Here is a 23,179-nt window from a genome sequence, read left to right as displayed (position 1 = left end):
CTCTGGAAATTAGCAGAAATGAAGTACAATCAGGATCTTTCCTGATTGAGCTTCTGCTTAATATGCTGAAAAGACTCCTTTTGAAGGGAGTGTGTTAGATCCTTGTCTTAGATTCTTGTTCTGTAGAAAGGCCACCGAGTGAACATAGCACAAATACATCCAACTGATCAATGCTACTGAAAACACAGAATATGCAAATAAATGAATACCTAAATAAAACTGGAGAGTTAAAATTGTATCCCCTTTTTGTTTGATTGCGGCTTTAATTGCTTCTTGTCCTAATTTACCCATTTGTAAAAAAGGCACAGGATAATTGAAGTACAAGAAAAAAACCCACACAAAAGTAATTACACATTTTCACAGTATTTTTTAAACATCTCAAGTGCTAACAAAGAAAAAACATAAAACAAAACAAACACCCAAACCAACAACACCACACCTCCACACCTCCTTAGCTTACCTATTCATCCTTATGATTCCTAATATTAAAACATTGATTCAAAGACTGTCAAAGTCAAGAAACTGATTGACTACAGGGAGCTTTACTTCAGGCATTTTTGTGAGCTTTGTTTTACCCTTTTCTTTTATACTCAGGCTCACAATTCCTCCCACTGAAACCAGTGTCATTTATCAATGTTTTCATTGATCAAACCCACATTTCTGAGAAAATCCATATTTTGATAAAAACTAGCACATTGTATCTGCTGACATGTACTGTTTACATTTTCAGTATTATAAAAAGAACACAAGAATGCTTTCTGCTTATTACATATTGTTCCAGTTGATTTATTTCTCATAGCGTATTAATTGTTCTGGCATTAAAATCCTACTAACTCAATAGCTTCTTGGATAATGTCGCTGTTTCATTTCTTGATCATTTCATATCCTCCCAAGGAATGTAATTTTCTGTCCTGCAGAAGTTAGTCATTACTGCAGAAATTGGTGCTAAAAATGTTGTAAAATGTCTAGAGGCCTTGGAAGGAATGTATTAGCACTATATCAGACAGAGCTCCATTGGCACAACATATGGTGCTGTATTTCTTCCTTATTCTAAAAAGAAACTCATTTTACTTTTAACTTCACCATTTTAAACAAGACCAATAAATTATAATAAGTACTAGTAAATAATAAAGTACAGCCAGATTGTAAGTTCCTTATTTACACTGTTGAGCAATTACTTATATCAGCTGTCCCATGAACTTGTTCCAAGTACCTGCTTGCTTTTTGGAAGAGGCTCTCAATTTATAACTAAATAATGATGCCCAAATCTCACAGCTGTGGAAAGAAACTCTCTTGGGCAAATAGTTGGGATGCTCATGCATGTATTCCATAATTTCACAGGTGCTCATTAAATAGTCTAAAAGATTTCTTTCCCCATCAGTACTGCAATTACCATAAATCACTATCATGTACAAGCAATATGTTTGCATATTACAATTAATTTGAAAATAACTCTCTCAGGACATTGGGAATCAAGAAACTCAGCTAGGAATGTTGATCTAAAGCATCTTTTTTAATATACTAGGAATGAATACTACTTCTTTCCTCCACAGTTTCCACAGCTCCAAATCTCACAGCTGAATGGCAGCTGTTTCTGCAGTAAATAGAAGGGGACTCCCTCAAGTATTCCAAGACTCACAAATTGTGTTTTACCTCTATTACTTCAACTTTTTTTCTATGCATAATGACTCAGGAGCATGTAAAAAATTTGCATATAGCTTAACAAGGAAAAAAATATCAAATTATTCCCAGAATCATTCAAATTCCCAGATGTAAAGAGGCTTTAATCTCAAACATACTGTTGAGCTCAACATGATCAGTCACAGGCTTCGGATTATGCATATATGGAAATATATGTGCATGGAAGCAGAGTTACTGGGCAGTATTTAAGTACTGAAATTTGCAGCGATATTTTCATATTTGCTAAATGACTTTTCATCTTTATAATAAAAAAAGATTTTCACACATATGCTGTTATCAAGAAACATGATAAGAGGGTGCTGCAAAGTTACTGCAGATTTTTTTTGAAGGCTGATCTGTCTGCAAAGTCACAGATGTCCCTGAATCAAGCCAAGACATAAGAGATACATTACCCATCTTTTCTCCTCCTGGCAAACTATGTATTCACATTATTTTGCCATTTCATAAACAAATACTTTCTGAACGAAAAATAAAAATGAACATTCACAGTCTCCTGCTGTCTGTGAATCTAAGATAACACTGAAAATGCTAAATCTCATGGCCACATTTTCTCTCCATCACAGTTTTTGTATGTGGTAGATAAATTTCCAAGTGTCTTACCAACCACTGATTATTGCTTGATACAGAATTTGCCTTGCTCTGCCTTATCCTTCCTACTGAAACTCTCATGGAAGCCAATACCACTGCTTAGGGATAATAACGTTTCAAAAATGAAGTTCCAGATTTTGGGTGTTCTACTAGGAAGTAACCAAACAGGGAAAACTTCAGTCATTCATAAGTTTGAAAGGTCATTTCTTAGAGTACATTATATTAGTCACTGCTTACACTGTGATACATATACAAATGTGCACAATGAACAAAATATTTCCCAGCTCCACAGATTTTAATTTTCATGGAATCAATATATTTTGTTATATTTTTTAAACTCTTTGGAAACCATGAGGCTTGTAAGTGAGACTTCTGTCTGCTCTGGATCTATACCATCTGCAGAGAGATACTGCCAAAAGGTACAACCATTTTCTGACATGTTTTCACTTCATTAAAGATTTTTATAGAAAAACATTTTTCTCTAACACGACGATGAAATACCACATGATGTTTTATAACCAAGCTTCAACCTGAATCTGCAGTTCACAGGTCTTCATATACAGAAGCAGTTTTATAGTTCCAAACATAGCATGGCTGAAGCTAAGACACAAAGAAGTATGTTTACTTCTAAAGTACTGTAGTTTTGAAACTTCCTTCATTTTCTGTGATGTGTTCCTCTCAGAAACATTTATGTTCTAATTTTCAACCAGTATTTCAATGGAATTACTTGCAGAAAAAGAATGTTTGATTTCCAAAAAGTTCCTGGTAGGCACTGACACATCTTGAATGGCACAGAATAGGCTTAATCCAAAAATATTACTTATCTCTTTTCCCTAGGCTGCCTGTTCTGTAAAGCAGCTATGCATCAACTACTGCTAATCTATAGAGCCCAATTCAAAACTTATTAAGTGAGCAGAGTCACTTCCACTGCCTTTCTGAAACTCAGCCATAGCTGAATACTCACAATTCCCACTGAAGTTGATCAAATTGCAAGAAAACCTTGAAATCCTGCTCGATCTTCTGTTTGCATTACAAATTCTCTTTTTTCTTACTTGTTAAAGCAAAGCATTCTTCATTTTATTTCTCTCTCAAATTCCTCCTCCCTTAAACAACACAGAGAAATGGTTGGCATGAATGAAGTATGAATAAAATCCACCATGAATAAGAACAGAAATTAAAACATGAGTGAAAATAGGAAGAGAATCCTTCTGAAGTCAGTAACTGTCCTTTGGAAGGACCAACTAACTCTGCAAAGTTTATTCCTGCCTTATAAATAGGTCTAGCCATGTAAAACATTTTGGGATGCAACATACATCAAGTGCAGGCCATGTAAATGACTGCATCTCAGTTCCAAAGGTGCAGGATGAATGCCTGCCTTGCAGCTGCCTGCTCTGGGAATGGCCAAACAACAGCAGGATTAAATTTGCACAGCACCTATGCAAATTGACGTAAGTAGGTGAAACACCTCTTGTAATCTACCACGAACAGAGGAGGATCTCCTGCTGTACAACTGCTCTTCTGTATGATTTTAATGGTGGCAGATAGGGTAAGACTAAACAGAAGAAAAGCTGCTGCTCAGAATTACTCCAATAAATGTCTAAGCTGAAAAATAATTGCAAATAGCATTATTGAATTTGTGGGTTTAATTCTTTTGCAGTTGATTACCTGGAGATTTACCGAATGGCTCTATCAACTCTCCCATTTCAAATGGGAACTGAAACCATCTCTCTCTCTCTCCAAAAAATATTTAATTATTGACAAAATGCTTAATCTAAATCTTTTTAATTAACCAATTAATTCAAGATTTCTATTCCTCCTTACTACCAAATAATAGAAGATGAACAGAACATTTCAAGGGGCAGAGAAGATTCATTTGCTTTCTTTCCTAACACCGTCTTTGATCTCATTTCTTAGGCTGAAGAATGACAGCCTAACCAAAGACTTTTGCTTAGTGTTTTATTCTCTACTCATTGCTCATAGTTTTTAAGATGATTAAAGATTATGCACACCAATACAGGAATAAAGCCCACAGTGCATTCATTATATCACTTGTTTTAGCAAGCTGATTTCTAGCCAAATTAGATTCTGGTCAGTTTTGTCACCAGTTAATTTAAACTCAGGAAATTAGTATTTTCTTTACGAAAAGATGAAGCACTTATAGGAACAGCTGTAATATCATAAACATGGTATACCCAGTGATATTAAACCACAAATTTATGCTGGCAAATGTCCAACCTGAAGACACCTTCATTGTTTCATTTATACTTAACCAAAAGTTAAAAAAAAGGTGAACAAACACATTCATAAGCATGTGCTCAGATACAACTGAAGCCCAATATTAACTGAAATATATATTTTCAATGCACTATCACATATGCTACAAAGGTTACCATATGAACCTTAGGCAAGGCAGATTAGTATAAGAAGTGACATTCCACAGACCTTTGGCCATATACAGAATCACAGAATCTAATGAAAAATTTATATATTATTTTTATATGGCATAAAGTCTTAAGAAAACCAGTATTAGATGGAAGTATCTGAGTTGGATGGTTTTAGTGATAGCTGTGCCTTGACTAGCCTTTTAGTCAGGAAAATGGACTTAATTCCTAACTAATACTCTTTACTTGCTTGCCTCATCAGACTTCTTTCTTTTTCCTGAAGAAGCTCATTTATATTATTATGACAAACAGTACTTATGGTAGGTGATAAGATAGCAACTGAACATGACAAATTACTGACTTTCAAACACTATTTCTGGTAGAATCCTTTATCCACCTTTATTGTGAACATGAACTAAACTGACTTTTCACTCATTTTCTTTCTGTTTGAAGGTGTATGTGAAAGCAGCATCCACTTTGTACACAGTATGCCTATAAAGCAAGAAGATGCTAAAGCAAGTTGATATACTCTACACAGATCTCTGCAGATGTGTTCACGTAGCTGAAAATGATTGCATTAACATGATAATATGTTAAACCATCTGCCAACTGAGCTGTTGCATCTCACCAAATCTTTCATACTAAAATACATTATCTCAGGCCACCATGCAGGAGTCACAGCTGGAGAAGGTTAACCAAAAGTGCTCATTACTATGATTCACATAAGGGCACCTTGCTAAACCACTATACCTTGATAGAGTATGCTTACATGATCACAATCCATTCCAGTGTAACTGAAAAACTATTTGAAATAATATGTGGACATCTGTTTTTCTGTGTTACTCAGGCTTAGCTTAACTAGAAATAATGCAAAACCTGCTCTCCCCTAGATGATCTCAGAACGGCTCCACAGTCTAAATGTTTGTCTGACTTTCCACAAGTGGAAGATGAAGTGAATATTTACTTATAAAGGTACAAGAAATAACCTTATGGAGGAAGAATGAGCATTGATGTCCCCAAGAATAACTACTTTTGTATTATCCAGTGACAGCAAAAAGTAAGAGATGAAAGGAAATGCAGAATGCCACACAAACCACCACACAGAACTCTGTTCTGGTATGCACAAGTATAAAAATGTGTTATAAACATAACATATTTGTTTTATCTCAACATCTTATTAATACTTATTGTTTATTAATACTTATTTGCTAACTGAAAAATTCAGAAAACTTCAGCTTTATCTGGTCTTTATGCTCCATTTGCTTTAAACCTTCAACACCTGGGTGACCGACATGGGGCAGCAGGTATGTTCTACCATTATCTTACACAAAGCAGTAGCCCTGCACAAATCTAAGTCTGAACTTGGTAGGACACAACTAGTGCAAAAACTTAACATCAGAGGACTATTTTGAATGCATAACATTAAAAACATGACACTATGCAGACTGAGGTCAGGGAAAACTTTACTACAAGAAGGCTACCCTAGAAAGTGGATCCTAAGAGAAACAACTAAACTGTGGATGACTCAAACAGGTAAAAAGCAACAAAGTCCTTATTTCATGCCTCAGAAGGCAAAAACCATTCTGAAACATTTTAATTTTCATTGTATTTCTTTTAAACAACACTCCCATGCACAGCAAAGCCCTCAGAAATGCAGTCAGCCACATCCTTTTCCCAGCTGTCCTAGAAAAAGTCAAATAGGGACATTAAGAATATTTATGCAGTTCTGTTAGTCCAAACTACTCCAAAGCACTACAGATTCGTGTCCATAACCCCCAGTGGAGCCGCATGTGGAATCCCCACAGCAAGGGCGCTGACTGGAGTAGCTCTTGTACAACTACTGCTAAAGGACGGCTTCAGTTCAGACACCTCATCATAGCTCCTAGAGCCTCCTGTTCTTCGCATTGACCTCTCATCTCATCCTGGGTATTCCCCAAAGCAGGCACCTCTTCGAAAAACCCGCTGCTCCACTAACACCGACTCTACAGGGACTCTGTGGGGCGGCCAGTGAGGGGACCTCTGCTCTTGGCTTGTGAGCCTGGGCCACCCTGCAAACGCAACCGACTCTTGTGCCCAAAACCTGCTCTGAGCAGAATCAACTTCGGTTTGGTTCTGGGGTATTTTTTGTGGGGCAACCCCTCAGCTCCCCCTCTCCCTTACTCCCCAGTAACGGGGTCAAAGGGGGACACGTTGCCCAGGCTTAGCCACAGCAAAGACTCATCGGGGGCCGCCCCCGACACCCCTCCAGCCTGCAGGCCCCGGCCGACACTCTTGGAGGGGCCCTGCTTCAGCGCTGGCCGCGGCCCTCACACAGACCCCCGCCAGCCATCCCCACAGCTGAGGCGAGACGCGGCCTCCGTGCGCCAGCGGGGTCAGCGAATGGCGGACGCATGACCCCCGCTACCCGCGGACCCCAGCCCCACCGCACCAGCCCGAAGCCCCCTCTGCCCGCCAGGGAGGGCTGCGACAGCTTCAACGTGCGGTGGAACCGCCCCCAGCCCTCCCCGCCGGCTCGCTGAGGAGCGGGCAGCGCAGACAGGAGCAGTGGCGAGGATTCCAAGGGGTAAGAGCAGGCAGCGGGAGGCCAGGTAGCGGGATCTCCGATCCCATCGCATCGCGAGCGGGTGACGGGCGACACTTACTGTATCCGGGCCGCGGTGGTCGCGTTGCCCGTCCGCGCTCGGAGGCACGCCAGCAAGAGCAGCCTCATAGCGGCCCCTCCTGTCCGCCCGGCGGGAGCCACCTCACTGATGGGCAGCGCCGCCGCCCCCTCACCTGCCGACTGCCTGGACGCGGTCCCGCAGCCTCCCGGAAACCGCGCCGCGGGGCCAGGGTGCCACCTTCCGCAGCCCCGGCCCGCCCTGAGGGTGGCAGGACCCTTCTGGGGAGGGGATGGCCGCGCCCCGGCCGGTCCTGTGCCAACCCCTTACCTGTAAATAGCGCTGTGTATTTTCATTTAGCGGCACAGATGATGGGCTCAAAGTACGGCTTCAGGGGAGCCTTAATTTAAAGGCCTCCAGAGAGAACATGAGGAGAGGGTCGGTCTCAGCCACCATCTCCTCAGGCAACACTGCAGTTGCCATGTGTCTCCCAAGATGGAGGTGGTTCATATTATGTGCAGGAATGGGGAAAATACTAATTGTGGGTAAGATGCCAACAAGTAGAAAAGCCAGAGGAATTGCTAGTCTAAAGAACAAGGCAATGGGATGGTCAAAGACCACACTAAATGTCAGGAAGGCCATATAATGAAGATCCAAAGGTGTGTAAGTCCAAGGGAGAGGTTTGGTGAAGAACCTCAGGTTCCAGAGCAGCAGGCAGAAATAAAAAAGGAAGAGCCTGAACTCAGGAGGGAGAAAACTGTATCCAAATTACCAAGCCAGTCTTCAGGATAAACCCCAATTGGGAACACAGCGAGCAGCAAAGACCAGATGAGTGCAGCAGCAGGCACCAGCATTGAGTTGAGGGAGTCTGTTGGGAGACTGATAGGGGCCAGGTGGCTGACTGTAGATATGGTCTTGAATTTGAGTCAGTATCTTGTGCAAACATGGAGAATACATGCAGGACATTTGTGGCAGGGAGACAGATGAGAAGGAGGGCGTGATCTAACAGAAAACTCACTTTTCTGCTTGTATACTCATAACCTGGTCTGGTTTCCTGATGGAATTCACTACAGGGCCACATGGATGCTTATGTTTCCCCAAGGCTGTAGGAAGGGTGGTCTACAAACTGCACTGCCTGTGTACTGTGGCTTAGTCATTCCTCCAAGTCTCAGTGTCAGGTAGAGGGAGGAAAATGTGCCAGATACAGAGAAAGGCTTTTAAAGTTAATAATTTGAAAATTAGTACTTCTTCAAATAACTCATGTGGATCTCTGAGAATGACTGCAGGAACTGAGGGTTTAGAAGTGATAAAGATATATATTTGAGTATATTCTGGCAAATTGTAAGCATTTTGGTACACTGGCCTACGTTTTGCTAATGGGTCTTCACGCTGCAGAGCTATGTTCAACTATCTGCATCTCACTGAGTTATCACTTAGAAATAATCCAGCACAACATTGTTCAGACCATTTTAAACTCTACCCAGGCTAAAAAGAATGGTTACAACTTAAAGGAGCAACAAATCTTGTATAAATACTAATTTAAGGGTAGGCAGGACCAAGCTATTTTCATGACCATTTTCAAAAGCATTACTGGCATGAAATCACAGCTCAGCTGAAATTTAGAGAGCTTTTGTCAGTCCAGTCAGGATTCTAGCTTTGCAGTTTGTTTCACTGGAAGTGGACTATATGAAGCATATTCAAGCTTTTGAGAGCACTTACCACCCTCAAATTTAGCACCAGTCATCACTGCTGCACAACTGTCAGTTTAACAGAGCTGTAATGTATCACATTACTGCATGAAGCTGATGCAGCTTTCAGTCTCCTGATACACTGCCACTCTAAATGCTGTCCCAACAGATGCTCCTTCTGGTTCTAAGATCTCACACATACAATGTAGCTCATCCAGCTGCCATCCGCTGCATGGCACCAAAGTTGGCAGCGTACATGCCAACCAAGAAACATACCTTGCCCTGTACCTAAAACAGCCTACATCATCCAAAACAGGGACATTTCCTAGCTGCATGACCTAAAGCAGGATACGTGATGATGCTCAGAAAGACATGTTTTGGGTTAAAAGGAAGCTGCGGTTTTGATATCTGCAAGAGAGACCTAATTACAGAGAGCTTGGCCATTGTAACTTTTCACCACTGCTAGCTGTAAAACCAGACAACAGCTATCCAGCACATTTAGCGTGTGACATAAAAAAGACAAAAATGCAAAAGTAAAACAAGGCCTGCTCCATGAGACAAATGAGGAAACTTAACCAGTCATCTGGGAAATAAAGAGGAAATAAGGGAAACATTCAAAGAGGTCTTAACATTTTATTACTATTTATGGTGACTCTGGTTTTCACGCTATATAGACCTTGACTGAAAAAAGGTAAAAATGCTTTGCAGCATTAAGTATTGTTGTGTCCCTGAAAACATGTGTATGCGCTAATGCATCACTATATAGACATAAGTGCATTCATTGTATTCAAAGAAAAGAGTCACGGATATATCTTAATGAATAAGTTTTACATATCCTGTACCTAAGTGTTCTTGTTTAGAGGAAAATTTAAACCCACCTTCCTGAAGCTGCTGTACTTCCAGAAATAATGTTTGGGTTCTAACAGTAGCTTATGAATTTCAGTTAAGAACACCTACTTTCTCAGTACCTGAAGATTTAAATAACATTTTATAATGTACATTTCAAATACCACTCAGAATTGCTAGGTGTTTGTAACAGTTGTTGGGTAGTCCAGTATAAAAATCTCGCTCCACTCACGAAGTTAAATTATGAAGGGCCTCTAGAATGTGGTATCTTAAGGTCCTTTCCAACCCTAACTATTCTATGATCTGCACATATTGAAACAAACAATAATACAAAGTGTGCCAAATTACTTTGTAGTCTCTAGCGAATACTATTAGACCCCTTAGAAAATGTAAGCACAACTGATATACTGCATTAAGCTGGGCAAAGTTGACATGTACTCTTTTAAATGACAGAACGGTCACGTTACAGTTCACAAAATGTGATCTGTACAGCTAGCTGCATTTTCCTTATTGTCCTATGTCACAAAAATTAACTACTTGAGAGTAAATACATTTAATGAGTCATTTTAATGGCATATGTTATTTATGAAGGTCCATCATTAAATTAATATTGACTTTTACAAGCATTGCTTGCTCAATTACCAACGCTGCTGCAAAAATGTTCATACGCACATGTTGGGTGTAACTATATGACGGCAATCGATTTACTTTTTTTTTCATTGAAAACACACAACCAAGAGTATCTTTCCCACTTTGTTCTGGCCAAAATATGACTTTATGATCCACTGTTGAAGACAATTATGTACTTTCATGACCTTTACCTCAACATACGTGACAGTGGCTCAAAAGAACATCTTAGTGCCTTGATTGTGCAACCACTAATTTATGTTTTCTCATTTTAATCATGCACTTTGTTCCATTCAAATCAGTCTTCATTCTCCACATGTACTTATGACGTATTATTACTGCAGGTACACCTCAGATATACCTCACCTCAAACACCAAATGTAGGACACACATCCAGCTGGTGCTCTCCTGTCTAGTGGGACGAGTACCCACAGAGCAGCTCCAAGCACAGACGTGTGCATGCTTCATTTATCAGGGGCAGTGTAACGCGGGCAAAAGAGTCACTAACAAGGCACATTTGCGTTTTTTCTGCAGGATGGACTTTTTAAAGGAACACTCCTCGCTGTTGCTTTTCCGACTGAGAAGCAAAGTAGGGAAACAAACCGCGTTTTACTTTCGCTGTCATTGTTATTGCTGGATAAACCTAAGCAGAAAAGGAGGGCTCTCATGGAAGCCAGCACTGAACCTGTGCCATTAATAAAGTCTCACCCAGCTCCAGTTAATGCCTAAAATGTCATTCCCAGCCTGAACTAACGCAGGAAATAACCATAAAATCATTTTTCCTCTCCCCGCTCTCTTTACCACCTAATGCAAGCGGCGAGGGGAACCTTGCAGGTGCAAGGCTGTCACCTCCATTCCCCGGTGCAGCTCCGCCCGCCACAGCTGTAACCAATGCCCGGCCCGGCACTGAACGCACCGCTCACCAAGCCCCCGACCCGGGATTCCCCCACCGCCGGTACCTCCGGGCGGACCCACCCCACAACTTCCGGTCCTCCCCATCCCGCCCCCCAGCTAACCCCGCCCCTTCTCGCCTCATCAGCCACTCCCTGTAGCTCAGCCGCCCACGTGACGGCGCTGCCAGCGGAGTGACGGAGCCCTCAGCCAATGGTGACGCGCCGTTCCCCGTGCGGGTGGGCCGTGCCGGGCCCCGCCGTGCGGCCGCGGTGAAGTGCCCTCGGGGCGGGCCGGGGCGTTTGGTGGGTGCGCGGCGGGGTCGGGACTGAGGCGCTGCTATGGAGGAGGCCGAGCCGAGCGAGCGTAGCCCTTTGCTGAGCAGCGCGGAGCGCAGCCGGGCGGCGAGCAGCGCCTTTCATGGGCGGCGCTTGGCCTGCGCTGCCGTGTTGCTGGCCGAGCTGCTGGAGCGAGTGGCCTTCTACGGCATCACCTCCAACCTGGTGCTGTTCCTCAACGGGCCTCCCTACGGCTGGGAGGGTGCCCAAGCCAGCCAGGCCCTGCTGCTTTTCATGGGCATCACCTACCTGGTGTCACCTTTCGGTGGATGGTTGGCTGATGCCCTCCTAGGCAAGTTTGGCACCATCCTGCTCAGCATGGCACTCTACCTGCTGGGCATGCTGGCCTTCCCCGTCATCGCTGCACCGCACACCCGCCAGGGCCTCTGTGGGGACATCCCCCTGTTCCCTGTAGAGAACTGCTCCTCTCCGGCCGCCAACGCCACCATGACGCCTTGCTCCCAGGTGGGAGCCACCCGCTACTGTGCCACAGCCACCTTCATCGGACTGATACTCGTGGGGCTGGGCGTCGGGTCAGTCAAGGCCAACATCACCCCTTTCGGGGCAGACCAGGTCAAGTATTATTTGGCAGCTGCCAAATTGTGTGTGGGTGCAGATCTGAACCAGGAGATGGCTGTCAGTCATGTAGATGGGCTTACCTTGGTGGGGTGGCTGGTGCGCCTACTGATGTACATCTCAGTAGGTGTTAAGTCTCAGAAGATATCAGATCATGCAGCTTTGTTCCCCGTGTAACGTAAGCTGTTGTACCGTTTGATGCAATTTTGGTGGCTGTGGTGTCTGATCCTCTTAATGACTTTTTGGTTTCCTTGTAGCCCTGCCTTACATGTGGTACCTGGTTTGGTTAAGCCATCACTATCTTGAGGAGTTGGGTTGAATAATTAATGGCCATTAAGTGGATTGTCTGCATCCTTGACTGTGGAGTTAATTTGAGCTTGGAGTTCATCAGGTGGAATATCTGATACATATTTTAGCTTTTGACAAGGATAACACAGGCCTTGATGGCAGTGGTCAGATATCATCCTGATAAGTGATCATCCTCTGATAAGTGAAGGCTAGAGAACGGTTTTTTATACTTTAGACATTCTCTGTGTACTGCACTGCCCTTGAGTGATATTTTTGTGCAGGATGATACTGCACCACATGGTGAATGGGAAGGTGCTCTCAACATGGTAAACATATTACCTGAGCTCTTCTCATAAGGACATGTCCTGTCAAACGACCTTATTCAGATCATCATTTCACTGATGTCATTCATTGGATCATCACCACAGAACCAAGTGGCTTTACAGAAAACATTTAAGAGACAGCTCATAATTAAATATCTATTGGAATGCACTGTTGTGTATATATATATATAAACTTACTCATTTTACAATCTTCTGCTAAGGTAGTGGATGTTGGAGTATAATTTCAGCTTTACAAGTTGAGAATTTCAGATGGTTGGAGACCAACCGCTTTTCTAACCAAACTGTTCTTGGTGACAAGGCAAGGAAAATACCTTTATACAGTTGTGGGTATGTTAATGGCTCATTAAGTTCTGGTTAGAGCAGGTATGAGAAATGCCATGGAAGTCTTTGTGACAGGTAGAATCTACCACAGGATCTTTGCCAAACATACCTCTATTATCTAATTTGTAGTTTACATCTGTAATTCTTTGGCATTTGATATATTATAAATACTGGAGCTCTGGGTGAAAGGCAGTATATAAATGTAAAACATTATTATAGCCTAGGATTGTGTGTCCCCAGTGTGCTGGTTCTGTTTAAGCCAGCATGAGCCCATCAAGTGAAATAGCTTTAATATGACTTTATCTTGTAAGGTGTTTTTCAAAGCTGACTGCTTATCCCCAGAACACTTTGTGAATGTTAAATATAAGAGATAAATAATGGCAGGAACAGAGCAAAAGAAGAACCATTGCCAATGGAAGTGTAGCTGTTGTAGCTGGATTTTCTAAAGGCTTTCCCCCCAGGATTTCACAGAAAGCAGGTTTTGGATAGGGTTGCAGATAATTCACAGTGATTTATGTATGGTGAAGCAAAAGAAATACTCCTTTCTGGTTCATAATAATCAGTAGAGCTCTGCCAAAGACTGAATTTTTTCCCCTTCTCTGGTTTTCTGACTTATCTATTATTAAATATGTTACAGCATACCACTTACATTGTTGTGCAGTTTTGGGCCCTCTTGGGTGCCTTCTCCATGCATGGAAATGCAGCAAACCGCTGGGTAAATGGATACGTATTGCTGAGAACAAAATCTGTCTTCCAGAGTCACGTTCTTGGGAGGCCAGAATACAATGCAAATGTGTTTTGGCTGGACACATGCTGATGAGATTTGTCCTCTTTCCCTTAAATACCAAACGAAAATATGAATTGTATATAATGTTGTTTATCTGACATGAACCAACTTTCAGATATTGTAAGTTATACTGTTTGCAGATCTCTTAAAAATTACAATGTAATTTTTTCTAGTTTTAATGTACGATGTATAATTTGAGCCCAAATATAATGAGGATGTTTTTCTTTAGAAGAAAAGAATCACTTTGTGGAAATTAGGAACTGAATTCCAATATTTGTTTTCCTCTAAAGTTAGAAGGATATAGTTTCTTAACTTCTGTTAAATGGATACTTTTAGAAGTGCTGTTACAAGTGACTAAGTAGGCTTAGTATAGAGTAACTTTTCCCAGTCAGGTTAACAAAATAACAGTGGCTGCAAACTAGGCACAGACCAGCTTTACTTTAACTGTGTTTATAAATAAGAGCCGTTTCTCTAGAAGTTCAGATTGATCTGTCATACTGGTCTAAATCTGAACTGATGGTTCTCAGAATAGTGTTTATAATCATGTGATGTGTATAACCTGGCACTTTCCAGTTCCCCTTTTAAGTGCCAGTGTTTTGCTGTCACTTCCTGTTCTATGTAGCAGTTTGTGACTTTCTGTACTTAGGAAACAATATGATTATCCCTCATTATTGTGAAAGCTGGTTTAGCTTTAGCAGTGAAACTGACATTAGTAGTAGGCTTCTGATCTAGTATCAGCTATAATAATTGAAGTAATTATAAACCAATGTTTTGGGATTACAGTGATTAGAGATGCTAGTTTTAACCCACATTATATCTTCTTTATGAATTGGACCACATTCACTAATCTGTCAGTCCATAACCTTAAAAAATTTATCTTTGCTAAAACCATTGTTGTTGCAGTAGCATCACCAGACACAGAGTGCTGTTGGAAATTACTGGTGGAAAGATGGCTTTAGAGTGATTTTTCAGCATTTCCTTGTAGAGCTTAGATTTTCCAGCCTCTGGGGAAGGATGCAGGACCTTGTATAAAGAATTGAACATCACTAACTGCAAGTTACTTTGTTGTTGAACTTCCTGGGAGACTGCAACCATCTAAGACTGTAGGTAACAGTTTAAAAACTGCAGTTGTGGCACTCACATGGGCAGTACTAATTTGTTTCTATTTCCAGCAGAAGCAGAACAGATGTGACATTAGTGACAGGAAGCAGACTTTAAATGTGGACTAGCCAAATTTTAGTATAAAAATCTGAAATTATGTAGCAGCTCTGGTACTGAGTTCTCTCCGGATACTCTCAAAGACTAACTGGTGTCTGTAATGATGGATTAGGTGGTCAGAATTCTCTAAGTGAGAATTTGACTGTGGAAAACTGTTATTGTGCTTCCTTTAGTGTGCTAAGGACAAGGGCAGGCTTCTATGTTTTCATCCTTGCCCTGTTGTGTGGCTGTTCACATAGCTGGCCGGGATAAGTTTGGGGTTTTTTGTTACATTTGTCACTTGTGACTGTCAGTTGATTGCAGAAACTGCTAATGTCAGTAACTTCTAATCTTTTTCCTTTTATGTGAGTCAAACAGGAGGTCATAGCTTCGGATTTGTTGTGATGTGAAGAGGGAGAGAAGGAAGATTATGACATACTGGAACTCTGAAATGTTGTGGTTTAGGAAATACTTGAGATCATTAGCAGATGACGCCAAATCAAACGTCGCAGTGGAATGGTAGGCACCAGATAGTCACTAGCTGTGGCAAAAATGAGAAATCCTGTGAATGACCATTTCTTTGAAACTGCCTTAGAGAGCTAGGAAACTACTTTGTGACAAAGCAAAGCATCTAATGAGAACTATGGAGAAGACATGGTGCTCATATAGATGCATGCCTCTTTGCATAAAAATCTGGAGAATCTAATAGAATCATAATGTTTGAGCTTTATAATATTTTTGGTTGCAAGGCATACAAACTGCTTTGGATCATCTCCTAAGAAAGGTGTTGCTGTTTAAAAATCCAGGGGAGGGGTAATTCAGCAAGGGATCATCTTTCTTCTAAGTCAGAATGAGGTCTAAGTATTAACCTCAGGGACAGCTGTGCTGTGGAAGTTGCCGTTGGTTAGATATCTGTAATGACATTTCATCAGGTGTCAGAACTAAAGATCTAATTACTCTCCTCTCTCTTTGTTCTAGTTGCGTTTAAAATTTTGTTCTGACTGTAAGATGTTAACCTTATATCCTAAATGAGTTTAGTGCTGCAGTGCAGAGTTATGCAGCTGATGTGTCCTCTGCTGACAGTGGCTGTAAATAACCTAATGACTACACAATTCCCATAACAGTGTTCCAGGCACTCAGGATTCTTTATCATGAAAACTGTGTTTGAAATTACCTCTTATCTGGCCATAATCAGTCTGATATATGTTATGTATTAGAAATTTTTATTTTGAGAACTATTTCTTTACTATTTTGAATTGCAGTGCTGCATAGGTCCCAGTTATGAAACTCAGAATGTCATTGTGCTTTTCTTTCTGCACCTGGATTAACTACATGTAAAGGATAGTTCTCAGATCAAATAAAACACCTCTTTGACACTAGAAAAATAAGAGTCAGGTTAGATTTTCTTTTGCAAAAGTTATGGTAGATATCTTGAAAGTAGCAAGATTATTTTATTTCCTCTTTAGAGGCCCACCTGAATGCAGGCAGCATTGTCATGTGGCCAAAGACCAGCAGAGCAGCTGCTGCTAGAATGTTTAGAGCTGCTCATTTCCTTCATTTCTTTGTTGTTGGAGGGTTTTGGTGTGAGTTTTTTGTTTAATTTTTGAAGGGTTTGGGAGTGATGTTTTTAATAATTAAAATTTGGTCTAAGGAAAAATTAGGGCAATTGGGGTGCTCCTTGTATGGTACAAGAGGTCATTCTGTATTTTTATGGATGCAGAAGCACTACTGGCTTGTTTCTTATTGTTCTTGGGGAATGATGTGCTATCCCATTTACTAGGGAAAACAGCTGTGTAAGGTTTGAAGAATGCAGAACAGTGAACTGGAGACTCAGGACTGGATATTTTCCAGTGGGAGTTGACTAAATAAGTGACAGCTGTCCATCACTGGTAAATTCTGTGCAGAATGTCTGAATGTCAGCTCATTTGCAAAGCAGCATGTTACCTAGAGCAAATAAATTGTGTGTGTTAGATATGTGCTAATGTTCATTTCAGTCAGGGCACCTTTGGAGAGTTCTACTGCAGGGTTTTTGTGCTGTGATAGGAGACCTTGCACTCTAGCCATGGCATTTGGCTAGTATTTGTATTTTCCTGTTGTAAGGAGTTTGAGTGAAACATGGTAAATCTAAGAAGGTGACCTTTTCCATACCTTGTGTTGTGATGGGTACAGAATCTTTCAAACATACCTATTTTGACTTTCAGTATAGGGATGTGGAACCCTTAGCCTACAGGACAGATTCGATCCGGGACCCAATCCATACTTATGCCAGTAATGTGCATCATTTTCCTACTGCGGTTGCTGGTAGGATATTAAGAAAACAATGAAGCTGGTGATGCTGGTACCACAATGCTAGTGCTGCTATGCTTGAGCACAGATGAAATTGAGCAGAGGGAGTGATAGATTTTTCTTTGTGCTTGAGTGATTGAAAACAATGCAAGCATAAGGGGGAAAAGGAGAATTCCTGCTGTTTTGTGAAAAATACTTATCCTTGATAAAATTGTGGCATTGTTTTCTTCTTGGTCCCTTATTAGAATATAGTGTCTGTTTATGAAGAGTAGACTGATCTATTTTGTGCTGTCACACAGCTCAAGTAATAGCCCAGCGGGGGAATTTTTGAGTAGTTCACTGTAAATGCAATACAGCTCCTATTTTATGTGGCTCATGTGATGTTTGGAAGGAGCTACAAGGATTGCCTTTTAACTGTACTGTGTCTTTTGGTTTTGGTAAGACTTCATAGTTCTGCCACTTTGACAGGATATTCCACTGGCTAATTCAGTGTAAATTTTATTAATTTAGTAATGTTTGTCAATGAAATGTCGTAGTGGCATTTCAGATGTGGCTATGATGTGGTTTTTAGTGTGTATATATACTTTGATAAGGAAGCAGAAAATGGATTCTATTCTTTGTAAGAAAGACAGACAATGTGTCTGTCCTTTGAGCATTGCGTTCTTTTTTGGTCACTGTTTCAAAAAGGATACTGGACATGGAGAAGAAAACTTCACAGAATGGCCACACACATGGTCATTAGTTTCCATGCAAGGGATCACGAAACAGTCTACAACTTCCTATCTCTGAAAAGGCAGCTAGAAGGAAGATGTGACAGTGGTTTGTGGAAATAATGATCAGGGAGAGAGGCAGAAATGGATCAGGGATGGGATAAAGCTCAGCTGTCTTTTTTTGTTTCCTGGAACTAGGTAAAATGAGTGAGGCTAGTACAAGGCAGGTTCAAAACAGACAAATGGAGGTGGTTCTTCTCACTGCGTAATTAGCTGGGGAACTTTTTACCACAGGGTATTACCTGTGTTCAGCGGCGGGATGGACAAGTTCATGGAGAGGTGATCTACTGTGTTTGTTACGTAATGGAAGCCATCTTTGGTTCAGGAGGTTTCTCATAAGCTAATGTTTGGAGGCAGGGATAAAACTTGATGAAAGCATCATGCTGTACTTGTCCTGTTCTTACCTGTATTAAAGTTTGCTTTCATCTCATAGCTTTTCTTCACATAGATGTGAGCAAGGTCATTTGTAAGAGGGAGGATGGGAAGTCATCCTCCTTGCAGAAATTATAAGAGAACTAAGATTTTATAGTGAAGAAATGGAAACTTCATAAAATAGATTGTTAACTCTATGTAACTTAGAGCACTGTGTTTACAATGTAATAGTTTTCTAATATCTGGGGTTCAGAAGGAATTCCTAGTTTGATACACTACTGCACGTGCTGACTGTTAAAATTAGGAGATGAGTACCAAGTTGAAACTGGAAATGCAGAATTTCTTGGGTTGAGGCTCCAAGATTGTATCTGACATGCTAGCAGGCTTATCTGAATGCCTAACAATGCTATTAACTATGCATAGGAGTAGATGCTTTAATGTTTCTTTTGTTAGGCATGGTTAAATGATACAGATGAGTTTATGCACCACTGAGAAACCTGAAGCTGTAAATCAGAACTGACAACATTAAAAACTTATTTCAAGGCATAGCCTGCTTTTCATATTGCAAACTAAACACAGGTCTTTTGAAGATCTGGCAAATGAGGAAGGGAAACTTGCAATTAGAAATCAAGAACAACTGACTCAGCAGGACTGGTGCATAGCACTGACTTGCTAGTCACTATTAATGGCCTTTCAGTCATAAAATAGTGACAAATAGAGTATTATGAATTCTTCTACAGACTAGTTGATCTTTTTAATGTCTTTCAAATTGTAACTTGCATGATTTTTCTTACATCGCATCTTATGAGTGATGTTAGGTTCCCGTGACTTAATCACAAAACATAGGCGACTTACAGTAGGCACTACAGAATAAAGAGTGATAGTGAACACTACAGGATGGTTTTGTAAGCCAGGGAGGTCTTTACTTTCACTTGAGAGACATTGAGAGCTCCAAGCAGGAAAACAGCACTATGAACAGTGCTGACTTAATAGAAGGATAAGGATTTACTGGGACTTTGTGACACCTCAAGCAATCCAAATTTATTTATTTAGGTTTTAAATGTCAGACTGGCAAGTCTTCAGTTTATGTTCTGATGAGAGGCATTAGGACTGTGCTAAAGTTTAAATTTGTGCTTTAATTACCAAGCATTCATTTGAGGCTTAGAAAATGGAATATGGTTATTGGTTACGGCAAGTTGAGAAGCAATTTTTACAATGCTAATAATTAATTTTTAGGTAGGTTAACTTTTTTTACCAAAAAAGATAGTTATTTCAACTTCTGTGGACTATAGGATGTTAATCTGAGTGAGCTTTGTCTAGAGAAATGGCCAAATGAGAGACAATGCAGCAGAAATAATAATGGCCTTAATGGGGAAGCTACAGTATTATATGGCTTATTTTATCCCTATGCTAAACTTCTAGCAGTAGGTTACTGATATAATGGGGTAGCTCAGTAAGGTGTAATTTCATCAAGTATCGTGCTAAGCCCAAAACACTTAAATGATTTCAGTATGACTCTAAATTAAACCTGAACTCTTTTGTGCATTGAACTTGATGGAATCTAATAAACAGGCTTCATCTTCTTCAAAAAGTGAGTGACTTTTTTTTTTAATCTTTTCCAGGTCAAAGATCGGGGTCCAGAAGCCACAAGAAGATTTTTTAATTGGTTTTACTGGAGCATTAATTTGGGAGCTATTCTGTCTCTGGGAGGCATTGCATACATTCAACAGAACGTGAGCTTTGTTATCGGCTACAGTATTCCAACAGTTTGCATTGGGATTTCATTCATGGTTTTTTTATGTGGTCAGAGTTTCTTCATCACAAAACCACCTGATGGTAGTGCCTTCACAGACATGTTTAAAATTCTTGCATATTCTTGTTGCTCAAGAAAGAGACATGTGGAACATTCAACTAATAGGTGTGTATTGAGCTCTTTTGTATAGTTTGGATTCAGTGAATCCACCTAAGAGTTGGAACTAGTTAGTTCAAACTGGATGGCAGGAAGTCACACTAGGGAATACACAGGAATATGCAATTTTGCTTTGAGAAGTGGAACTGGAAAATGTGAGTCCTGGAGATACTTTCTGGAGTGAGAGAGGGCCACATCTTGAGATCACTGGATCTGCGTGCTGCAAGGTCAAGTCTGCTGTTTTCAATTGAATGCTATGGCTTGCCAGATCAGAGTTTCTGAAAGCGTAACGTAACCTAAGCAAGCTGCCTTTAAGCATTAGTTAACTTTCTTCTCTGCTTAGATATGTTTATGGGATGAGTTCTGATTTAAAAACACTATAATCTGCATTTAATAGTCAAAGTGGCTTGATGGACAGCCAAAATGTCTACTGACATTTTGCTTTCCAAATGGTTACCCCACTCTTAAGAAGGCCATGGAATACTGTTGGCCTTCAGAATACAAAACAATTCCATTAATTAGAATGATCTGTATTTTGTGATACTGTTCTTAAGTTCTGAATTTGCAGTACCAGTTATTCATGCATGGTGGTGTGAGGATCAGAAATAAAGATATCTTTATAATAGAAGTTTTCAGCTGATGCTTTCACCTGCTGATGATCCATTCTGGTATAGTTGTTCTAATGTAACTTACACAAGTAATATTTTTTGGAAATGTGTGACCTTTTTATAATGAGATATTGAGGTTTTGTTACTGCTTAACTGAACGTTTCAAATTCTTTTCAAAAGCGAAAGCCAGGGAGTACTTCAGCAACCTCGCAAGCAAAGCCTGTTTGAGATGGCCAAGCTGTCTCATGGGGGCCCATTCAGAGAAGATAAAGTAGAAGATGTGAAAGCTCTTGTCAAGATTATCCCTGTCTTTTTGGCTTTAATACCTTACTGGACAGTATATTTTCAAGTGAGTATTTCCAAATAATTACATTTTTATTTTATATGTCTAAAACCATAATTTAAGGGCCATAACTTCCTCCTCTCAGTTGCATTTGAAAGATCTCTTGGCAGTTGCAGTTCTGTTTTATAAATCTAACTCCTTTCTGAAAATTACCCCCCTGAGCAGTTACCTGGAGGATACACACAAAAGCTTTTGCGGGGAAACTGTTCTGTAAGGTTTATTTACACTTAGCATTCAGTAGCAGTGATTCTAAAGAAGATGAGTATCGAAGAAGATTTCTCGGTACTCTGGTATTGGCAGTTTGACTTGTTTAACACCCATGTGTTCAATAATGTTAACTACTTGTCTTTCACACATCTGGGATTGCATCTCAGGAGTCATTTTAATAATGTTATATTAGCAAAAATAATGCTATGTGATGATAGCTTCTGATCTTTTTTATTTGCTAGATGAAATTGTGGAAAGCTATATTGGCTTACCAGTATGCCAAAGCATCTAATTTCACGTTTCTCTGGGGGCTCTCATAAATATGAAACTCATCCTGAAGTTAAGAGATGAAAAATGGCTGCTAAGAATACTTTCAAAAAGTATTTTTACTCGATAATAAAAAAGAAAATAAAATTATATTTAAAACTAACAGTTGTTCAATTTAATATGTCTCAAATATTTGAGCTGTGTTTCATCATGTAGCTTATTCAGACAGGTCAGGGTAAGTGGTTCAGATTTCATTTTAATTAATTCCTCTCTGTCTCTTCTGTCTTAGTAAGAGAAATTGGGATAGCAAATATGTTTTGGTAGAAAAATACACAGAAGTTGTTTTTAAAATGACATGAATGATTCTTTGCTTTTAGTAAAAATAAATGTAGAGGTTAAAAAAATCTTGCCAGGTTCTAACACTAATTCTTTTTGTTTTGCTATAGTAGCACTTTACCTCTGTTATCATCTTTGTTAATGATTAAAATGTAAAAATATCTTGCTCTCAGTAGTCCTTCTCCAAGTAATCTCATATTTCCTACTACTAGATGCAGACAACATATGTATTGCAAAGTCTCCATCTGAAAATTCCTGAAATATCAAATGACACCAACTCTATTCATACGGTAAGCTGGCAAAACAGTGAGAAGTTTCTTTAGTTGAAATGCAAAACAGTATTGTACAAAAATTCCATGAAGTTAAAGTAGTGACTAAGTAGTGGCTAATCAATGACCACAGCTATTGGGTATTTAGAAACATGACACATAGTACAGGGATTTTGGCATACCTACCAGTATATGAATTTCACACCATCCTATTCTGTATGTATTCAGATTACTTTCACTGCTTCAATTAAGAGTGTCTTTGGCCTTCAGTAAACAAAGTATGATCTCTGAAGAAAGCTTTTAAATCTAAGTGCCCTAAATTTTCACAGTTGCTAGTAGTACAAAAGCATTCATACAGACTCGGTGGGAATACCCATATTTAACTGAAACATTATTATTTGCAAATTCAGAACTGAATACATTTGTAACTTTATATTGTTCAATTAATATTAATTCACTTTACCTTGAATCAGTTGAGCATATTGAAGGTAGTTGTTCGATCAGTATATTTCAAGAAAGGCTGGCATCACGTAATTGCAGAAATGGTACTGAGAATTAAAAACAAAGTATAAATGTATTAACAGGCTTACTGGAAACTCTTTTAAAATTAAGTTTAGAATCATAGAGTTTGGGTTGAAC

The 23,179-nt window shown here is 40.0% G+C and overlaps 2 protein-coding genes across 3 annotated transcripts in view; one reads left to right on the top strand and one right to left on the bottom strand.

The window, feature by feature from the left end:
* The window catches only part of GLT1D1 (glycosyltransferase 1 domain containing 1), a gene marked incomplete at its 5' end in the record, with an annotated part of 53,575 nt that extends 46,195 nt beyond the window's left edge, over window positions 1–7,380 (bottom strand). Inside the window, one exon of the mRNA XM_080628469.1 lies at window positions 7,313–7,380. Coding sequence (XP_080484595.1) covers window positions 7,313–7,380 — 68 coding nt within the window. The remainder of the gene's footprint in view (window positions 1–7,312) is intronic.
* Window positions 7,381–11,572: 4,192 nt separating this feature from the next.
* The window catches only part of SLC15A4 (solute carrier family 15 member 4), a 30,282-nt gene continuing 18,675 nt past the window's right edge, over window positions 11,573–23,179 (top strand). For both annotated transcript variants that reach the window (XM_080628468.1, XM_080628467.1), the window contains exons 1-4: window positions 11,573–12,233; window positions 20,224–20,519; window positions 21,299–21,467; window positions 22,484–22,561. In XM_080628468.1, coding sequence (XP_080484594.1) covers window positions 11,664–12,233; window positions 20,224–20,519; window positions 21,299–21,467; window positions 22,484–22,561 — 1,113 coding nt within the window. In that variant the 5' untranslated portion in view covers window positions 11,573–11,663. The remainder of the gene's footprint in view (window positions 12,234–20,223; window positions 20,520–21,298; window positions 21,468–22,483; window positions 22,562–23,179) is intronic.

The sequence above is a fragment of the Psittacula echo genome, assembly GCF_963264785.1.
Source record: "Psittacula echo genome assembly, chromosome: 13".
In the NCBI taxonomy this organism is placed as follows: Eukaryota; Metazoa; Chordata; class Aves; order Psittaciformes; family Psittacidae; genus Psittacula; species Psittacula echo.
This window is presented reverse-complemented; position numbering and strand designations above follow the sequence as displayed.